The sequence below is a fragment of the Dermacentor variabilis genome, chromosome 9 (genome assembly GCF_050947875.1).
Source record: "Dermacentor variabilis isolate Ectoservices chromosome 9, ASM5094787v1, whole genome shotgun sequence".
NCBI lineage: Eukaryota > Metazoa > Arthropoda > Arachnida > Ixodida > Ixodidae > Dermacentor > Dermacentor variabilis.
Genome location: NC_134576.1, coordinates 109,103,475 through 109,125,216, shown reverse-complemented (window position 1 = coordinate 109,125,216; position 21,742 = coordinate 109,103,475). Strand labels below are relative to the sequence as shown.

At 48.4% G+C, this 21,742-nt stretch overlaps 1 protein-coding gene across 4 annotated transcripts in view; it reads left to right on the top strand.

Moving 5' to 3' along the window:
• The first annotated feature begins 456 nt into the window (after window positions 1-456).
• The window catches only part of LOC142557263 (CDK5 and ABL1 enzyme substrate 2), a 154,746-nt gene continuing 133,460 nt past the window's right edge, over window positions 457-21,742 (top strand). The window contains exon 1 of one of the 4 annotated variants that reach the window (XM_075668976.1): window positions 457-1,509. In XM_075668976.1, coding sequence (XP_075525091.1) covers window positions 1,148-1,509 — 362 coding nt within the window. In that variant the 5' untranslated portion in view covers window positions 457-1,147. The remainder of the gene's footprint in view (window positions 1,510-21,742) is intronic. The other 3 variants (XM_075668974.1, XM_075668973.1, XM_075668975.1) reach the window with 3 other exon arrangements.

Here is a 21,742-nt window from a genome sequence, read left to right as displayed (position 1 = left end):
CAGCATACAGCTTCAAGAACGGGCTGTTCGCATAGATGCACACAGGTAATGCAAGAACTTGTGCTTGAAAGTAGGAAGCATAAAACGATAAAACAATGTGCACATCGTTTGCACATCATGTGCAAAACACATCGCGCAGAAATCGGCGCCAGGTCGTACGCGACACTAAAATAAATTAAGAGACCCGCAGGGTTGGCTAAGAAAGCAACGGGTTTTTATTTTCGTTGCGGACACTTACAGCGATTTATAAATGGAGCGCATGCGTTTTTCTTTTGTTTTCTTTCTTTCTTGTTTTCCTGTTCCTATGTTCAATGAAATGCCGCCGCTTAAATTAAGCTTATTCAAAACTGGCGGGAAAAGAGAAATGGCTCGCGCATCGCCGCCTGCTGGCAGCCACGGAAACCGCGCCGACCACCACGCTACTTCCCGTAATGGCCGAGCAATGACGCTGGCGTCGCACCAGCCGCAACTCGCAATCGCGTACGATCTCATATGCTCGCCGCCGCTGTATTTCGGTCGGTCGATCGTTGAATCGAGCACCGGCCGCGGTCTCTGGGCGAGTAGGGGCTCGCTCTTTCTTGTTTTTGTTCCACCTGCGGCCCGCGAGGCGGCTGCCTGTTTCTACGGTGATACATCGGCAGCTGGCCCGCCGTGCGCGCACCGGAGCCCATGGTGAACCTTGCGCGCGTCGTTCTTCCTCCCAAGCGAAGCGCGCCTGCATCAGCTGCGTGGTGAGGCGGGACTGCCGCGTCCGACCATGACTCGTCCACGTTCCACCAACACCTCCGCCGGCCGCGGCGGAGCCAGCGCAACGACGACGACCACGGCAGAAGCCGCATCGGACGCCGCCGCTGTAAACACAACGCCGTACCGTCGCCGCCGCAACTTCGCCGTACACCGCGCCGCCGATCAGCCGCCGTCGTTCGCTCGTGCGCGCTCCGCAGTGACTGCCAAGCCGACGTTACGGACTACATGTCGTCTGCGTCTCCCGTCGCTCTGAGTGTGTGTGTGTGCCGCGTTCGGCAGGGACACGCTTCCTCTCCCGTTTTCCTCGGCCGCACCGCACGGGGGTCGGAGCCTCGCCGCCCGGCTCGGGAGCCACCGCCGCTTGCTGCGGTTCGCGTCGTCCGCGGACAATAATAATATTATGGCCGCCGTGCTCAAGCGGCAACGTTCTCGGCGCCGGCTCGCCGCCTTGACGTTCCTCTCCAACATATCGCTGGATGGCACGCACCGGGACACCAAGCTGGGCATCTTCAACCGCGCCGGCGGCACGCAGTCGTGCGACCTCGACGTCGACCGAGGAGGTGGCGCGTCGTCGTCGGACACGTACCATCCCGCCGGTTCCGCGAGGACTGCCGTCGAGACGCGGGAAGAAGATGACGAACTGTGCAGCTCGCCGCCGCCGCCGCTAGCGAAGTACGGCGGCGCCGACTCGACCGGCAAGGCGAGCAGCGAGGAAAAACTGGCCTACTGCGGCGCAGGCAGCAGCCCGCAGGAACGCGATAGGTAAGCTGCCACCCGTCTGCCCGTGTGTGCATGCAAGGTGCGTGTGCGGCTTTCACTTTCACATCTCGCTTTTGTTTCGCGCTGCCGCCGCGGTGTTGATGTACCAGTGTCTCCCGGTTGTTGCGCTCTAACGTGCGTGCGTTCACGGCGTACCACATTGGCGCCACGGCGGATGGATCGAGCGGAGGCCAAGCGAGCACTTCGCAGTCGCGACCGCTCTTTTCTGTTGCAAACGCGATGTGGCACCGCGCGCGCTCTCGTCGGGGAGAGCGGGGCCGCGATTTGTTTACTTTGGTGCTAGGCCAGCCTGGCCCCCGCCGGCGGACTCGGTCGCGTTTCCCTTCCGGAAACGAGCTCACCTCGCAAAGCGCTTGCGCCCGTTTCTGTCCGTACCGGTCTCAGCTGCGAGCAATAACACGCGCGCACTAATGCACGTGTGTACGCACATAAAAACAAAAAAATGAAGGGGAAGGGGAAGCAAGAATAATGCCAGCAAGGTTCATTCTTCTGCCCACATATCCTTGGTATCGAAAACTGGCCGTGTGCCTGCCCTCCGTTAGCTTTTTCTTTTTCTTTTCTTTTTTTTTTTTTCCGGCGTTGTGCGGAAATCAGCTCTTGGCTGACGGCGAGGTCTCTGTGGCCGATCTAGAATAGGAGCGCAGGTGCCCGAAGCCTTTGGCTATTGCATCAGACGCGATTTCAGACAGGAGGTTCTAACGTGGAACTTTTAGCCTGGGATTAATCGGGCGACATTTTTTCGGTGCCTGATGATGCGCGCGCCGCAAACGGCAGCAGACGACGCTGACCTGGGACTCGGTTTCGTCGTCTGCTTGAGGACACAACACCTGTGCGGTAAGTTGTATGCAGTCACAGACAGTGCAACGCCCGACGAGACTTGATCGATAACGACGGCTTTATCCCCGTTAAAAGGTATTCGAAATAAGAATTAATCACTTCGGCGCTGTGACTGCTTCGGTGTTAATGGCTCCTGCTGCTGCTTGCATGAAGCGGTTGTGAAGAAAGAAAAGAAAATGGCGAGCACTACTGGCAGAACCGGAGGCGCGCCTGCATAATCAACTAGAAGCTGGATTTCATTCGAGATTTTCCTTTTGTATCTGAATGTGTGATGCGCGTCTGCGTGCGCGTTAACTTTTTAGCAGACGACGCCTCGTCTATCGGCGGCGTACAGACCGTTGCGCCTCCGTAACTTGCTGTATCTTTACGAAACCACAGCGGTCGCAAAATGCCGCATCAGATATATCCGTTTAGTCGCTGGTGGATCGAGGCTGTCAAAACGAGCGTATAAATAGGGGAAAAAAAAAAAGAAACTGTGGTCTCATTGCGTGATCCGTGCAACGTGAATCAAGCTTCTCTGCAGCCCTTATACAATGCACGGCTGCTGTAATCGTTAGCCGTAACGTTTTTTGCCGTTCGCATGGCAGTGCGCACTGCTTTACGAGCGAGAACGTGACATTTCCGGTCGCCTGTGCAGCTTCGATGCGTGTGCAGCGAATAGCTGCGTGTCCGATGTCGCAATGCAGCCTTGCTTGTGCCCGCGTGTGCGCATGTATAAGTGCTGGCGCCCGGTCGTATATGCCGGTCTTCCGCCGATTACAAGATCATTTCCTCGGTAACGTTCTGCTGCACGCTGCGCTGCAGGCTTAATTATGCCTGTCGTTAATGGAAAACTGCGTCGGATCGTGTATCAGTGTAGTACATATACGCACGTAGTTCGCTTGCGTAGAATGATCGAATGCGATACGATGGAAAATCAATAAATAATGTTCACATCCAGTGCACATGTGTTGCAATCTCAATGTGGCGCGATCGAAGATATGGATATGCTGTTGCTTAAATGGTATGTGGAATTAAATGCGATGCGTTTGTCTTTATTGCCATCTATGCAATGTGTAAATGTTATGCAGTGTTTGTTTATACACCGTACTGGTTGCGGCCTTGTTTTGATGCAATGCTTATGTGCTTTAAACATATACGCACATATAACCACATAAATATTAGAAAACGCTCATAAATTTTATTTATATAAAACACAAATATCTCGGAGTTCGAATAACAAGTAACCTGACCCCGCTGTGACCATGCCTCCTGCAAGTTTTGAAAAACTACTGCTGTCATGTGCCAAATAATAATTCGCCCAAAGTTAGAATATGCTGCAGGAGTATGGGAACCGCCTCCGCAAAATTCGCTGCTTCACGTTTTAGAATCCGTCGAAAACCGATCGGCTCGTTTTATTCTCGCTTATTCGCCATCTAACTTCGAGTGCCACCTCACTGAAATTTTTTCCTGGGCCTTCCATACCTGGCAATACTAAGAAACATTTCACCCATTTCTCTTTAGCAAATGATTTTTTTTCTTTTTTTTGCACGACCAAACCCTTCGATGGGAATTCATGACAGAACTATCGTATTCGTCACCTCAGCAAAGTTGGGCTGCTGAGCACGAGGTCGCGGGATCGAATCCCTGCCACGGCGGCCGTACTTCGATGGGGGCGAAGTGCGAAAAACACCCGTGTACTTCGATTTAGGTGCACGTTAAAGAACCCCAGGTGGTCCAAATTATTCCGGAGTCCCCCACTACGGCGTGCTTCATAATTAGATCGTGGTTTTGACACGCGAAATTTTAACCGCAACAAAGTGGCCCTATCGCATTTGGAGAAACAACTCTCGTATTTGGACTGCACCAACAAAGTAGCCCTTGCTTTTCGTCGCTGTAATGTCTTCTCATATTCGTCCTTGCCACATATCACCAAAGATTAGAATCGCCTTCCCCATTCTTTGCTGCCGCGGAAGATAGCCAAGTCATCCAAGACTGCCGTCATGAACATCTCTTCTAATTAGATGCATCTGACTTTTTTTTTTTTTTTCACAATCACCATGCAACCCGCCCACTCGGTAACGCCCTCTGGGTCTTAATGGTATTCTGTAAAATAAATAAATAAATAAGCATCGTTCTTAATCAAAGACGATGTGCAAGCACAGAAGCAAACAAGTTTATATCGTGTTAAATATACTTGAACGAAATCACATTTTAAGCGGTTTATTAATTTCACTACCTCCACCTGTTTCTTGGTTTCGTTGCTTCCCGTGTCAGATTTTTCCGGGAACGCTGACCTTTGTGCGATTAAAAACCGGATTTCCGCTAATTAGGCGCGCCTCTTTCGGTGTTGATTCGTTTTATTGTTGATTCGCTCGTTTCTTTTTTTTTTTTATTTCCCGCGAAACCGTTGGTGGTACTAAATGTTATTTATCCAAAGAAATATTTTGGTCTCCGTGACTCCGTAACTCGTGTGGAAACCATCGTTGATGTGGCAAATAGCACGAAGCAATGCCACAACAGCGAAATAAACAAAGCTCATATCACGTGGTCTTCTTTATCGGAAACAATCATTAGAAATCGCCCGTGGAAAGATGGCGCCATTAATTAGTGCCACGTCAGCTGGATCATCTTAAGAGACGGCCATTACTCAACACGACAGATCGCTTTGCGTCGTTATGGCTAATTCACGCTACCCGTGTTAATATTGTTATTAATCACGTTAGGACGCATGCAAGTCCTAATTGCAGATTTGAAGCCTAGCATAAATGAAGACACGCTTATGTATAAGAAATCCCTGACTTCAGACTGAAGGCATCACATATGTATACGCCAAAATAACGTGATTGAAGCCAGGAGACCGCGCAGAACACAATATATATATATATATATGACAGTTTACACGGAGAGAAAAAAGAAATATCGCGTACGAAAACAATTGGGTTCTGATTATGTGACTTAGACTAAACTATGAAGCGGAAGTTCGAGCCCAGTTCTCCGATATGCCGCCTATTAAAGTACATATAAAACGCAGAAACGCTTTTCTGAGATAGCCACTGGGCCGATTTAATGAACTTTGCTACATTTGCGAGAGGTAGTTAAATTCTATAGACTGTCGGGAGCGGAATGTTGATTTAGAGCCTGAATTCTCTTAAAAGGAATTTTCAAAAATTGGTAATTTCGGGAAAAAAATAGAAGCGCGAAGTTTGCTATTTCGTATCTCTGCACCTGGAACAGATGTCGAAGTTCTGTAAACTGCGTCCATTAGAGCAATAAAAGCGGACAAATTAATTGTCAGTTTTCGTCTTACGTCAATTTGTTATATTGCCCACAAGAGTGTTGCAAAAGTCCTACTCACATATTAGTGATAAATTTGAGAGCCATGTGTAATACATCAGTTTTCTTTTTTTTTTACTTAGATGCACTATTAGATGCAATTTACGGAATTGCGTTATCGTTTTTCATTGCTGAGTTAGAGTTGTAAACTTTATAGTTCCGTTTTCTGAGAATTCGCGATCTTCGACAAGTATTAGTTAGAAAATTGATGGCCTAATTCGAAAATTCGCCACCAAGAGTCACTAGATGTCAACGCTTTCTTTTAAATGCAACAGACCTAATCAAATTTGGTGCAGTGGTTGACGAGAAAAAAGAAAAAAATTTCTCCTTTACTTACATGGGAGCCCCAGAGCTAAAGGTTCCTCTTAACTGAATTTACTGGACACATGCCAGACTGCAGGAAAACGTTTGACTTAGTTCAGTGCATCACATCATTGTTGTTTTCTTTTGATTCACGCACGCGAGGCATCCACTATGGCCGGCAAATAATAATAATAATAATAATAATAATAATAATAATAATAATAATAATAATAATAATAATAAGAAGAAGAAGAAGAAGAAGAAGAAGAAGAAGAAGAAAACCCGCGAAACGAACAACGAAAATCAAATTGACATACAAGCATTAGCAGCCGTATACCACAGTTTGTTTCTAAGGGCCGAAACGTTTCTCATTCAATACTGAGCCGATATAACGAACAGTTTGGCACGCTTGTGATACAAAACGTCGAACTATTTCCAAGTGTCAACGCAGCCACTGCAAAAAAACAAAAAAAAAAGTATCTCAAGCTTGCACAGCGTCGCACCTGATGCCTGAAACGGAGTACAAGACGAGAGATGGTGCAGATCACCGTGTAGCCACCGACTTGGAAGAAACCGCGAGAATAACCACACTCTGCCGATCGATCGCGGCTGTGTTTCCGCATGTCTTGGCGGCGAGTCGCTCTTCCCTCCTACACTCCCCATTCCCCTCCCCACGTGTAGGGTAGCAAACTGGACCGAGTTTGGTTAACCTCCCTGCCTTTCCTTCTTCCTTCTCTCTCTTCTCCCGTTGCGTCTGCGAATGCGGATGAGATAAAAAAAGAAGAAAGAAAGAAAGAAAGGAAATGCGGCTGTTGCGAATTCCCGTCTTTTCGTGGAGAAGGAGAAACAGCCGGTGGCGTTGAATTGGTGGGAGGGGGAGGCAGGGAGAAGGGGCGTGGCATTCCGTGCCCTCTCCCGCATGTCCTCGCCGTCGACCGACAGGCGTTGTAGATCGCAAGTGTATCTATCTGCTCGCTGCGTGGTGTTGTAGTCGCTGCGAACGCGACGCGTTCGCTGTTGTCGGGAGCTTCGCGCCGGCCTTCGACGACGTCGCGCTGCCAACCTTTTTTTTTTTATGCGACGTGAAGTTTCTTCTTTAAAGGTGAGCTAGGTGCCTTTTAGCGAATCCGGCAGTCGAAGGCTGGTTGAGGCGTCCTCTACGGAGAGACAGTTACTGCGCTGCACTTTTCATCCCCTTCTATGAGAACCTAACCTCTCTCCTCGCAACAAAATAAGTTTAGAGAGAGAGAGGGAGAAAGACTAGCAAACAAACAAAAACAGACAACGTGAATAAATAAAAGGGCAACCCCATTAGGTGGACTCCGGCGAGGTGTCTATATGAATTAGGCGGATTCCTCTGGTAGGCCGATCAACGAGCTTTTCGTAGATGGCTTTCGGGTGGCGCCCGTGCCCTTCTTGGAGTGATTAAGTCGCTTAACGCATAGTCTTAGGCAAACGCAAGAAGTTTCGCTACGTTTGGTTAAGAAAAAAGAAAAAGAAACTCTCGTTTGCCGTGCCTTTAGTTGCACGTTAAATAACCCCGGGTGTTCTAAATTTATCCAGACCTTCCCCCCCCCACCTCCCGCTCCCCCGCGACGGCGTGCCTCCCAACAAGATCGTGGTTTTTCCACTTGAAACCTTATGGAGAATAAACTTTTTATCCATGTGTATATTTTATTTACATCTTTCCTGTCCATTCATCCACCCAGTCAAGAACAAATAAGTCACCGTTCTTTCACAGTGGATCGAGTTTTATGCTGAGCGCTTATAAAGGGCTAATTTGTAGTTTCTTTTTCTTTTTTTTTCTGCCGGACGAGTGAGATTAGTCAGATTCGTCTAGCGGCACGGCGAATATAACATCGCTTCACGTTCCGCTACCGCTGCACGCAGCCATACCTTCGGAGCTAGGGAGAGGGGGAAGAGGGGGGGGGGGCGGAGCCTTTACACGCCTGGCCGAGCTATAAATAAGCACAGCGGGAATGCGTAAATGGCTGCCGCCGCGGTTGTCAACCGCCGAGTTTCGCGGCGTTGAAATGTTGCTACGCGCCTCAGCGGGGGGGAATCGAGAGAACACGATCGTTTAAATGCTCCACTGCCCCCGACGACGCCGGGCGTTTGGCGCAGCTGCGGGATCTTTTTAAAAGAGAAAAAGAAATCTGTTCTATAACCGTGCACTTCACAAACACGTTTTCACGCTTTGGGGCTTATCTTGCCACACAACGATAATCGACATCTGCCTTGCTTGCGTTTTTCCTTTCTTGAAAATGCGTGAGACTCTCCTGTGTGCCTTGAACAGACTGGATGATCAGGCCATTTACGCAAGCGAACATCTTGGGAGCCTGGCCTCACAGTTCATTAGCCCAGAAAGCAGTTCGAGCGCTTTTTCACTACCTGAAGGCAACAGACTCGAGTGCCCGACTATAGACATCCTACACCTAAGTTTTCTTTCTCTCTCTCTCTTTCACTCCCCATTCCCCTTCCCACGTGTAGGGCAGCAAACTGGACTCAGTCTGGTTAACCTCCCTGCCTTTCCCTTCTCTCTTGAAAAAGCTGCGCTCGCTAGTTTCCTGTAGAGAGAGAGAGAGAGAGAGCATGGAAAAGCAGGGAGGTTTACCAGAGGTAGTTCCGGTTGGCTACCCTGCGCGGGGCGAAGGGTGAAGGAGGATAAAAAGAGAGTGGAAGGGGAAGAGAAAGAATGATCTGTCATGCTGATAACGCGCATGCCGTTCGTGACTGGAAGTACCGGGCTCGCAGCCTTAAAGAAAGGAAATGCGTACAAGACAAACGCCTACTATTGTTGTGGAGCAAGATAAAAACCCCAAAGGGCTGTACATTTGCTTAGGAGTGTGGAATCGTGATAGTTCATCATCAGCCTATTTTTCATGTCCACTGCAGGACGAAGCCTTTCTGTAATCGATCTCCAATTACCGCTGTCTCGCGCGCCAGCTGGCACCGTCGTATATGCATACCTGCGAATCGCCCGATACGCTGTAAACCGATTTGCACCCATGAACGTGCTTTCTGTCTCTAACACCCTTACACCCTTTTACGGGTGTAAGCGCCACTTTTACTAACCACGACGGAGCGTTTGTGGGCGAGAAAATGACATGAACTTACTCTATGAAAATGCAGGTCGAGCTGCCACGACCTAACTGCCAACTGGACCTTCGTTTATGGTTGGTCAGTCGCACAGTAAACAAACTAATGCTGTACTTTCCAAACGCCTTAAAACCCTTGCGAGCGCAGAGTTTCCCAAAGGGGAATCTGACCTTATAGCGGTGTCTACGGAAGGTGCAGATATGGCGGTTTAGGCAGCGTGTGAATTATGACTATACTACGTGACCTGCCTGGGCGTATACCGTGTGGCTATGGCGTTGCGCTGCTTAGCCCGAGGTCGAGGGTTCGATCCCGGCCCCGTAGGCATTATTTCTATAGGGGCGAAATGAAATGAAAAAAAAAAGAAATCGCCCATGTATTTAGGTTTAAGGTGCACGTTAAAGAACTCCAAGTGTTCAAAAGGAGTTCGCTAGGCGAGGTCGAATTAATCGACAGCTGGAAGCATTGTTGTTGTTGTTGTTGTTGTTAACTATACGACAGTACGAGCTAGAAGTTTACCTACGATAGAACAGACCCATGTTTAATTTTAAACAAGTTGTTAAATCACACACACACATATCACTGCACGTTATTACGGTATAAGTAAAAATGAAAACAAACAATTAGGAGCTTTCACATTCGCTTAGAGTGAAACACACTTCACCCGCTCTACAAACGTACAAAGAACTTGATGTAAAGTTGCAGATCTGTATACAAATCATGTATACAGAGTCAGCGTATGATCTATGACAAGCGCAAACAGGTCTCTGCTCGCTGTGAAATACTCCAGTTCAAAGCAAAGCGTATAAGGACATTGAAGTTTCCCTCAGTGTCCTCTGCTTGGTGTCCTTCGCGGGCTTCTGCAGAACTAATTTGCCATAGCGCATAGCTTTAAGCGACTTTTGTTTATTTATTTTTTTGAAAAATTAAGAATTAGAGAAATTGAGGACGAGAGGGAGGCGCTCTTCAAAGTTTTATTTCCTTCCTTCTTTCCTCGGTTCTTTCCGAGCTTGCATTCCTCGGTTATATATCCCGCGGTCTGTCTCCAGCAGCGCTCCCTCCTTTTTTCCCCCGTATACCCCTGCGCCTCCCTATATTTCGTTCCGAATGTGGGTCGTGGCTCCCGCGACCGCAAGTAGATAGAGGAAGGAGGGAGAAAAAGAAAGAAAAACCTGGAGGGTCCGGCTACGTTTAGGCTAGAGCTCCGTTTCGTGGACCCTCGTGCGAGTGGGATATAACGCGGTGTGACGTAACTGCGCCGGATCGCGCTCGAACTGCGGCATGAGTCTCTCACGCGCGCCTGTGACGGACGGCTGGCTGCTTGAAGTGTTTGCGCTTGATGGAGTGCCGTCCCGCGCGGTTCATGGGATTCACACACACATATATATATATATATCTCAACAGGCACGTCACCCGAATACCGGCAACTGACGGGACGTGGTTCGCTTGATGTATATATATATATATATATATATATATATATATATATATATATATATATATATATACATCAAGCGAACCACGTCCCGTCAGTTGCCGGTATTCGGGTGACGTGCCTGTTGAGAGATTTTTTTTTCTTTTCCCTCCTCCCCACGCCTTCCCGGCAAGTGTTACGTAAGTTATGTCTCCAGCGTGTGTATGGGGCGATGCGCGTTGTTTAGTGTTAGGTTTCTTTTTTTTCAATTAAATGTGGTGTGTTTTAGGAGGGAGCAAAAAGACCGCGGCGTCGGTTCGTGCCCGGATGCAGAGGAGGGGGAGGCAGTGGAGAGAGCGAAATAAGAGGAGACGGGAAACAAAGGAATTTCAAGGAAAGAAAGAAAGAACGGAGAAAGCAGAAAATTGTGACAAAAGGAGAAAGAGGAAAATGAAGAATAGAAAAGGAGGAAATAAAATGAACGAAAAGAAAAACAAAGGGAAATAAATTAGGGAAGAGAAAGAAAAACGAAAGGAGGAGAGGACATAGAAAAGAGGGAAGAAAAAACGAGTGGAGTTGAGAAAGAGAAAGATAGAAGTGGGGGAGGGCGGAGGTATTGAGAAGATGTGGAGTTAGGAAAGGATGAGAGAGCGTGGGTTGGACACACATTTCTTTGAGACAGCTGCGAGTATGCCTGGCCGTCGGTTGACCGAGATCTGGATGAACTTCTGGATTAGTTTTTTGTCGCTTTCACAACGAGCCTGGAGGGAAATGGAAAAGCGAACAAGAAAACAAAAAACCAAGATAACGTCGCGAGCCCTTTCGGGCTTCTCAAGTATCCCGCTGACCTTTCGGGAAACTTGAGACGGGGATCGAGGTCGCGCAATTTATATGTGAACTTCTCGTTGCACTATTAGGCCGGGTCAGTCGAGCAGGAATGTGGAATAACTGGGAGAGAACGGACGCGGCGGTTCCATTTACTCCTGTTGTGTTTGTCCGTCGTTGTCGTTGAGCCCTTGATTGTACTCATGGTCTCGCATATATATATACGGCAGTGATCGTTGTCAGTAGCTGTGCCGTCGCACCGCTTTGCGCCACACACACACACACACACACACACACACACACACACACACACACACACACGCGCGCGCGCGCGCACGCACGCGCACGCGCACGCGCACACACACACACACACACACACACACACACACACACACACACACACACACACACACACACATATATATATATATATATATATATATATATATATATATATATATATATATATATATATATATATATATACGGCAGTGATCCCCGGGTTCGACTCCCTGCCGCTTTCCGATGGGGAGCGGAATGCAGGAAAGCGCTCGTGTGCCGTGCCTTGGGTGCACTGCACAGAATTACCCTAGGTGGTCGAAGTGAATCCGGTGCCTTCCCGTTATGCCGGCCCTCATAGCCTACTACTATATGCAGTTTCGGGACGTCGGCCCGCACAGTTTAATTTTAATCCTTTTCGCCGGTTAATGTACGCTTATAGTCGTTACCAGTTTAGCCGTATACTGGGAACAGGCGCCTGGCGAGTCCAGCATTGAGCGTGGACAAAAAAGAGAAAAGAAAAGGTGTCGCTATGTGGCAACTAGCGCGGCTAGCAAAACGAACGAAAATAAGAAAGGAGGAAGGAGATCACAGGGAAGTTAGTGAAAGGGGCGCTATAGGGAGAGGGTTCTCCCCTGTTGTGGCCCTTAAAGCGCTCTGGTTGTACACTTTCACTCGCGGCGCCTGGCGCGCTTCCATCCACTCCCGCGCTAATCGATCCACGTTTCGTCCGCAGCGAACAAGCCGCATTGGCCGCCGGCTTTCGACGCGCACCCCTGCACACTGCACACGCCTGAAGTTTGAGGCGCCACCATTCTCTCTCTCTCTCTCTGTGGTATTTGCGGTGAGGATGAATGTCATTGCGCCTTTAGTGCGCTGATGTATACCATCTCTCTCTCCCTCTTTTTCCTCCTCTTCCCGATCTTGAAGTTGTCTTCCCATCTCTCATTTACTGTGCGCTCTACGGTGCGGGAAGGTGTGACGTCACCATTTCCCCTTTTACTTTTTCTCCCTCTTCCTGCATGCGCCTGACGAGTCCATCTCCTGCGCGGCGATCTGGATTCTGCTTTTCCCCTCCTCACCACACTTGCTTAGCACTGTGCTCGTTGAGAGCGGAGTCGGGGGATGGTACCGTTTTTACTCTGATGTATAGGGCGGCTGCGAATGTAGCATGTCGACCCCGCCCCCATTCCTCCGATACAGGACCTTCCAGTGACAAAAACACTTGAGCGCGCACCTTATTCGGTCACTGACCCGACGAGGTATTGCAATCAAGCCGTCAGTATGCATCGGCCTGAACATTCGACATGAAAAGTACTGCCGCTGTCGCCCAGTGACCATGGAGACCTGCTGTTGAGCTCTAGGTTGCGGGTGCGATTCCGTCAGCGACGGCTCCATATCGATGGGGGGGGGGGAATGCAGAAGACGCTCGGGTAATTAGATTTAGGCCAGGTTAAAGAACCTCGTGTGGTCAAAAGTACAATACAATAAAGAAGTCGCAGTTTCGACCGAAAGGTGAAATGTACTATAGTTGTATAGTATGTTTCACAACTATATCAAGTATAAAGATAGATTGATCGGCCATATATAAGCTTGTACATACAGGCATACTAAATTAATTAACAAGCACGGCGCAACGCGCGCACAATGAACGTGAACACGTCTCTCTCAATGGCCGCGGAAACTCGCTGTCAAGACGCCGCTGCGAGGAAACGCGGCAGCAGCAGCGAGCGAGCGAATTGACCGTCGTGCAGCCGCTCGCATCAACGCGAACAAAGTCCCGAAAACACAGCGCAGCGCGGACTCTGTATGCCCGTCGTAGATTGCTTTCGAGATGCCCGCAGTAGAACGCACCTCCGCCCCCCACCCCCTATCATCAGCCCCCGAAGCCTCCCCGCTTTCTTACGTTGCGTGCTCGAGATTGAGCCGCGTTTGCCGGCTCACCCTAGCACGCTTTCACTCGCACATACGGCGTAAGGCGCGTGGCTGCAGTGTTATCGCCCTTGGATTATACAGAACATCACGGCGACGGCGACGCCCGCAGGTTCGAAAATGCACCTAGACTGTCCATATAATTGCTATCGCAATAAAGTTTATTTTATTTCTTAAATAAAACCTTGGTGAGGCTTTGGTAGGCCTGATTTTGGTGTACGAGAATTGATATCAATAAAAGTAATATCTATCTATCTATCTTTGACAACAGATACGTGGTTGTCAAGGGATTGACGTAAAGGCAAGCAAGTGCCTTGAGAAATCGTCAAGACCACTTCCCTCCAGGGGACACATTACTTAGCCTGCCAAATAATGAAATAATGGTAACGATAAATTAAGCAGAGGAAATAAACAAACGTACATATATCATGTACCACGAGCGACGTGGATGAAACCTATATAAGTGCGCTTTACGGTCACGTATGTCATATAACATATATGATCAAATGAACGCAAGATAGCAAAACGTAGAAGCAATACTGTTCATACAAATCCCAAGTTCCACATTACGTCGTGACTCGTGATCAGATAGTGCTTCTGGCACTACAAAATTTTTTAACGCGGAAAGTGTGAAGCAGGTGGTCCTTTTGTATTAGTTTCTATAGTATTTATTAAGAAGCATGTCATTTTAGTGTCTGTTGCGTAAAATGCAAAATAGCTTCTGCCGTTTTCTACCGAAGCATCAGAATGGAACCTAGGCGAAATTTTTGTTTGGGTGGTTTGTGGGTGTGATATAAACACTTGCGTCACAATGCCAGAAATTAAAAACAAAAATAAAGAAAAACGAAAGAAACACGGGTGCAAAGAAGAGACTGGACGGTGCCTGTCCCATCTTTTCACTGCGCACTCCCTTTTTTTTTCTCGCTTGTCATTTTAGGCGCTGGAGACGCTAGTGTTGATGTAAAGGCAAGGTTAAGTATTGAAGTTATCAGCGGCTCAAACAAGAACACGCGCGCGGGAAAAATTTACGGTAAAGAGGGGAAGTTCGCCCATCCGGGGGCTGTACTTGGTCACCAAATTTTAAGTCGTCGTCGTCGTCGTCTCTCTCTCTCTCTCTCTCTCTCTCTCTCTCTCTCTCTCTCTCTCTCTCTCTCTCTCTTTGTGTCCCACGGTTACTTGTCGACTCTCATCTTCTCCTGCATGTTCGCGAATAGGAAGAGAGAAAAAAAAAACGTCTTCCTACGTTCGCATAAACACGGTATACCATCCTCTCTCCTCCGCGCACCTCTTCGATCTTGGAAGTTGTCTTCTCGGCTTCTCCCCCGGACATCTTGTGCGATGCACCTCCTCCTCATCCTATGCACCCTCGTTTACCTCCTCCCTAGTTTTGTGTGGCGAGCGAATAGTGTGTGTGTGTGTGTGTGTGTGTGTGTGTGTGTGTGTGTGTGTGTGTGTTTACACAGCTACACTATGCGGCTGCGCCCTTGGCAACAGCGCGTCTTCTCCGATCTTCTTCGTAAGTCGGCATGCGTGGTCGTTGCTGGGCGCAGTGTTGCGTGGGGCTCGGTGGGGGAGGGGAGGGGGTGGTGGTAGAAGCAACTGATTTATCGGCGACACGCCTGAACTGAGCGGGCCGGCTAATGCATGGTGGTGCGCCAGCTTGGCGACTCCGCGACCTCTAATTCACCTGTACTTGGCAAAGCGTTCTGTTCTACTGCGTTTGCAGGATACTGCTGCCGCTATTACTGAACGCTGGAAAATGGGGCAGTGCTGTAGTGCGTCCACTGGAGAGTGGTGGAAGTTGTTCCGGGTGCAAATTCACAACAATAACAATAACGACAACAATAACAACAATAATAACAATACAAGAAAATGTATGTGGTTTTTCCGTCCACGTCTCTGTGGGGCGTCTTCTTTTGCTTGAAGTATGACGCAAGGACTAGTTCAAACCAAGATTCTGCTTAGTAATAATAAGAATAATGCCAGTGCGAGGTGTAGGCGTGCACTTCTAGTTCCGCCTATATAGCAGAACAAAGTTTATGCACAGAACTGCTTCCAAACCGATATAAACCGGCGTCTTGTCGCGGCTACGCGCTGGACACTTAGGTAGTACATAGAAAGCATGCATTGTTTAATTATGTATTGATTTTTCACGAATCACCCCTTTTTCATTAAGTATACATAGAAAACGGGATTTTATTTATTTTATTTATTTATTTATTTATTTATTTATTTATTTATGTATTTATTTATCTTCAAGACCCATAGGGCGTTGCAAAAGGAAGCGGGGCAGACATGCACAAAAATCACAAACAGAAATACAAGAATGCATTGCCTCCCTACTCTTCCTGTTTCGAGCCAGCTAGTATAGTGACCGATGGTGTAACATCGGTTGAGTAAACAGCTGCCCTGACTGTGATGTGACGGCGTCAGCTTGCCGATATTAAACTTCATAATGAACTGTTAGCATGATGAATGGTGTAGCCAACAGCGTCCGGCACCAAGCGAAGAACTGAAACTCTTATTCAAAGAAAAAAAAAAATACGGGAAAGAAAAAGAAAGACGACCAAATTTTAGGCTCCGTGCTGAGGCATTGTTCGCGTAATAAATGTAAATATTAGTTTTCAAGGAAGGAAACGCGAACAAGACAGATGACGATTATCGTTGCGGGCCAAAGATACGTCCCAGTGCGTGCACAGTGTCTTATTTTTTTTTTTTTCTTAGAGTGGTAGGTTTCAGCTGGCAAGTAGAGAAAAAAAAGAACAGTTTTTCTACTTACCCTAGATCGAATGGCGTTACACAGATAATTGCAAAACGTAGAACGGTGTTCTATGTATTTCGCGAGTTTCTTGTACGGTGTTGTTTTACGAGCGGTGTTTTATGTATTTCGCATTCCCAGGAGTACGCGGGTGTTGGGCTGCTGAGCACGAGGTCGCGGGATCGAATCCCGGCCACGGCGGCCGCATTTCGATGGGGGCGAAATGCGAAAACACCCGTGTGCTTACATTTAGGTGCACGTTAAAGAACCCCAGGTGGTCAAAATTTCCGGAGTCCTCCACTACGGCGTGCCTCATAATCAGAAAGTGGTTTTGGCACGTAAAACCCCAAATATTATTATTAGGAGTACGCGGAAAATTCCCGCAATTTTTTATTTCCCGACTTACAGCGGGTACCTAAGCGGAACGTCATAAAGATGTCGAATCACATTTCATCGTTTAGAAAAAAAAAAAAAGAATTCTCCGGGTGAACGCGGAAGTTGGGTATAATTTTCCGCCGGCGTTTAAATTGGCGCTTAGCTTTCAGGCAAGGTGATTTCCTAATATTGCGTAACCCCGTGTATTCTCCGGAACGCTTATACGCTTGTAGTGAACCGGTCTTTTGTCGTGACAATGCTCGTCGCGTTCCTGGTGATAAAAGTACGCGCACACGCGCATTTTTATTAACTTCCTTATCGCCACGTCCGAGTGGTAGCGATTAAAGCGCCAAGAATGTAACAGTTGCTCGACTTTGTCGGAAAATGAAGTCGCTGATACGACGCCGTTGGGGGGTGACCATTTGTGCATTTCAAGAGAGAGTTATGTGCTGTGCGGATATTTCTTTTGTGTTACCGATAGCCTCAAAAGTACCGATAGTGCTCATGCGTAGGAACTTTTATTTGCTTCTTCTTCAACCTCGCGCTTTGGTGTGCTGTTACGTCTACTATGTCTTGCTATTATTTCCCTATTTTACTCAGCATTTTTCTGTGTAGTTATCGTAACTTATTGCTTTTGTCACCCTTACAAAAGTGAAACTGAGTATCAGCGATTGCACATGCTCCCAGCATCTTCGCTTGACCTCCAGACTATCTATCTATCTATCTATCTATCTATCTATCTATCTATCTATCTATCTATCTATCTATCTATCTATCTATCTGTCTGTCTGTCTGTCTATCTGTCTGTCTATCTGTCTGTCTATCTGTCTGTCTGTCTGTCTGTCTGTCTGTCTGTCTGTCTGTCTGTCTGTCTGTCTACGCGTTCAAATATACTCCGCAGGTGTTCGCGCCGCATCTAAACTGTAGTGGATGCAGGTGCAATTAAAGTACCTTTAGGTACAATAAGTGGGTGTTTCGTTAGAAGCGGCACAAACAGGAATTCCGTTGTGCAATACATCAGTGTTCGCCGTGCGTCGTCCTTACGTCGGCAGTGCAACGATACACGCATCTCCAATCCAGGCCGAGCGTTGTTGAGAATCTGGATGCGAAGAGGGCGAGGAGGAAGCCAGAAACGAGCTGTCACGTGGCCCGCGGCCATGTTTTTGTTGCCGGGCGCCCCAGTAACAACTTCCTTTTTTTTATTTTCCGGCACCGCTGCTTGCGGTGCACCGCTCTCTCTCTCCTTCTCTCTCTCTCTCTCCACTGCCCTTCCCTCGCCGCAATGCGCTTGCTTTGCAGCCGAGCCAGTCGTCGTCTGCTCGGCGGTAACAGGCTTCGCTCGCCTTGTCCTTGACCTTGAGTGCCTTCACGATAGGGGATCCATGGCGAGAGCGAAGATTTTTTTTCACGGACGCTGTTATCGTCTCATGGGGGCAGGCAGGTTAAGCGGGGGTTCCGGGGTGTGTGGAAAAAGAGTTGCGACCAGCAGGTCGCGTGGTTTGCGGAGTTGCTTCGCGAAGATTGCGGCTCTCCCGCTACCTAGAAATTACTAAATGTTTTTGGCAGCATATACGTTGGTTTTTCTTTTGACTCGCAACACTTACAAGGGGACTGTTAGCTTCGCCTATGCACTTGCGTTTCCCAATGCTTTGTCGCGTTCCTCGTGCGTACTCGTGTTCGTGCGCGTGACACATACACACACACACACAAACACACACGCGCGCGCGCGCGCGCGCGCGTTGTATGTTTGTAACCGCCGCGGTGTTTCGGTGGCGCTTCGGTGTCGCATTTCGACAGGAACGGAATGCGCAAGACGTTCACGTATAGTTATATTTAACTGACCCACGAGGTATAGTTGGATATTATCGTCGGGAGACGCCTTCGTCCTGCAACGAAGAGAGATTGATTGAATGAACGTTTGCTGATATAGCGGTTGTTGCACGCCTTCGGACCGGCTTCCTCAGTCCAGGAAGCCTGCGGTCGTCGTCTGCTGCCCTCACCGCGCTGTCGGTCATCCAGAGCCAGAAGGTCCTTCGGGGTCGCGTTGGGCAGCAGGACCTGCTGGGGGTGGTAGCGGCGATCGTAGAGAGAGAGCCAATTTGCGCATGCAGTAATGCAATATACAATAGTGTAAGCTGATGATGATGATGACAGCCTGCGCTCACATCTCTCTCGCTGAATTATTCGCACATCACAGGGACCACCTTTTTGTTTGTTTGTCCCACTCGATCCCAGCGTCGCCTATGTTGAGGCGAAAGAGTGCCGCCTAAATCTGCCAGATCCTCGCGGAAACTCGCGACGTACGTAAGCCAGCGTCGTCGTGATGGGGGGGGGGGGGGGGGGGGGGACTTTTCTGCGGCTGAATTGGACGCAATGGATTTGAGTGGCATCGCGTCTTCGCCGTCGCTGGCCCGAGAGGGAGGGGGCTGGCACGCTCCCCAATCGCTCCATCGCTTGCGATTGCTTCGATACGTTGGGTGCCATACGCCGAGACTGTCTGGCATTGTTTGAAACGAGGGGGACACTTACATATAAACGAGTTCTTTTCTTTTTTTTGCTAGCTTGCAAGATTCGCATAGCGGTGGCGCATATGCCGGAATTATCGCTCCATAGAAGGAAAGCGCAAACGAAGACGACTGGAGACTAAGGTGGAGCGATGAAATTAGGAAATTCGCGGGCGGTAGTTGGAATCGGTTGGCGCAGGACAGGGGTAATTGGAGATCGCAGGGAGAGGCCTTCGTCCTGCAGTGGACATAAAACATGATGATGATGATGATGATTCCGTATACGTATACCAATTAAGTCTTGAAATTTTTCCCCCTAAGTGTGTTTGTGATTATCGGTTTATTGAAATGTAGGGAAAGCAAGTTACTGTTTGATCGCTCCGCAACAGCTTGGCGCTGTCAACTGCTGATGACACCCGAAGGGCGGTCAGCAAAAGGGGAATGGGTTTGGGAAGTGAGAGGACAGGGAGAGAGGGATAGCCGAGTGTGTAAGAGTAAAGAAAAACTATTTTACACGTGCGCAACACAGCGATTATAGGCGAGAGTTTGTTCACAGTTCGCTTGTGGAGCTACTTCAAGAGAGCTTGCCGGCCGCGGTCCCACACGGCCGGCACTCGCTGTTTGTTAGACGTCGTAGAGCAGTCGGGCGTCGCAGACCGAAAGTTTACGCGTTTGGGCTCGTTCTAAGATTTCGCGAGCGTCAGGCGTCAAGTTTTGCGAAGTGCAACATTTTGTACGCGCGTTTAAAACGTGTACGCTTGTAACGCGTTGAAATATGGGGCCGCGCAAGATGGCAAAAAAAGAAAGAGGAAAGAATAAGTAATAAAAATGCATGAAATAATATTGTTACCGTCGCCGCCCTCTTGCAGCATGCCGAGCTAGATTTTGCCATACATCGAAAGCGTATAGCCTTCCATAAACTTTTTTTTTTTTGCAGAAAGGAATAATAATGAATAAATAAGAGGATTGCTAGGGCAGCAGTCAATAAACAAGAAATACAAGGAGTGAAATCTGCGCGCCAGGCCAAAGGTCAAGGACGGCAGCCGGCCACTTTACGCCCCAGTTTGTGTGGCAGCTTCGAAAAACTTCAGCTGCTAGGTGTCGTATAACGGAGCGAAGTTCTTGCTCCTGAGCTTCGAGGAAACGAAAAAGAAGAAAGGAAAGGCCAGTAAAAAGAAACCATCGCGTATCGTGTTCCCCCGCGAAAGTTCGGCGGAGCGAAGCCACACAGTCAGCACACACGGCCTCGCCAGAGACCCTCTGTTGCTTTGTTTTTTCTTTTTCTTTTTTGTTTTTTCCATCGTCGGCAGGTAATACGCTATATAACAAAGTGCAGTGTCGCTTACACCGCAAAGCACTCCTTCGAGGAAAACCTCTACGATGTGTGTGTGTGTGTGCTTGCTTGCTTGCTTGCTTGCTTGCTTGCTTGCTTGCTTGTTTGTTTGTTTGTTTGTTTGTTTGTTTGGTGGACCGCTAGAGTTACAGAATGGGTGCCAAGGGGGAAAGGGAAGCGCAGTCGAGGACAGCGGAACATTAGGCGGGGTGATAAAATTGCGCGCGCCAGCAGGTTTTGCTCCCTCCGTCGTCTTCGCACGGAGAGAGCGTAACAAGTTCGGTAGTGGGCGTGGCCGGCTACTTCTCAGCTCCGGAGCGCTCGTACCCGAGGGCTCTTTTCTTGCGTCGGGGAGCCTCTCGCGCTCTGTCGCTGCAGTTTGGACATGAGACGAGGAAAACGTCATCTCGCGCTGCTATATGGTCCCTTACTGATAGGTGTATATGACGGCTAAAGATAACGAATATATTCTCAAATGCGCTTTTTTTTTGTTGTGCACGCATACTCCCGCTACAGTCACGTGGGCATGCAGAAGTGGCATATCTCTTCAAGAGATCGTCATGAGACGGGGGTGGAGATTATGAACAGCCGCCAACCGGCATTGACCTTTCGAACCTCGTGTCTCCACATCAAACGTGCGGAATAAAAGGGAGGACAATTATGACAAATATACACACAGCACGATCAATCCTTGAATGCTGTGACGCAATGCAACTCAGTGTCGCTAAGCTGCAAGTTGACCTTGAGAAGGCATTCGACCGCGTTTGGCTTTGTTAGCGAACGAACAAACGTAACTCGCAGGATTAAGTGTATACCAGTCCAAAGGCAAATGTCCGAGAAGTGTCACTGAAATCGGAAACGCACAATGAGTGTTTCAAAAGCTAAGGCGCAGCAAACCTTAAGGAAGCTTTCATTGCGGATTCAAGTAAATTCGTGTGTCCTGCTGCGCCGTACGTTTGCGCGCCGCAGTTTCAAGCCTGTACGGAGCGGGAAATTATGCGCGAAGCGTGAAATGGTGAATTACGCAATTACTCGTTCGTTAGTGTAATATAGCTAACGCATAAGCAGGCATTGTAATAATTATGAATATGCATGACACGAATGTTAATTACACCGAACACGAAAGTACTAGTCGCTATTCCGCGTGTCTGCTTATGAAATGCTTACTTTATACTTAAGAAAATGTTTGTTTACGAATATGTTACAGGCCTTCAGGAAGTCACTGGAAAAGTGGGCAAACTACG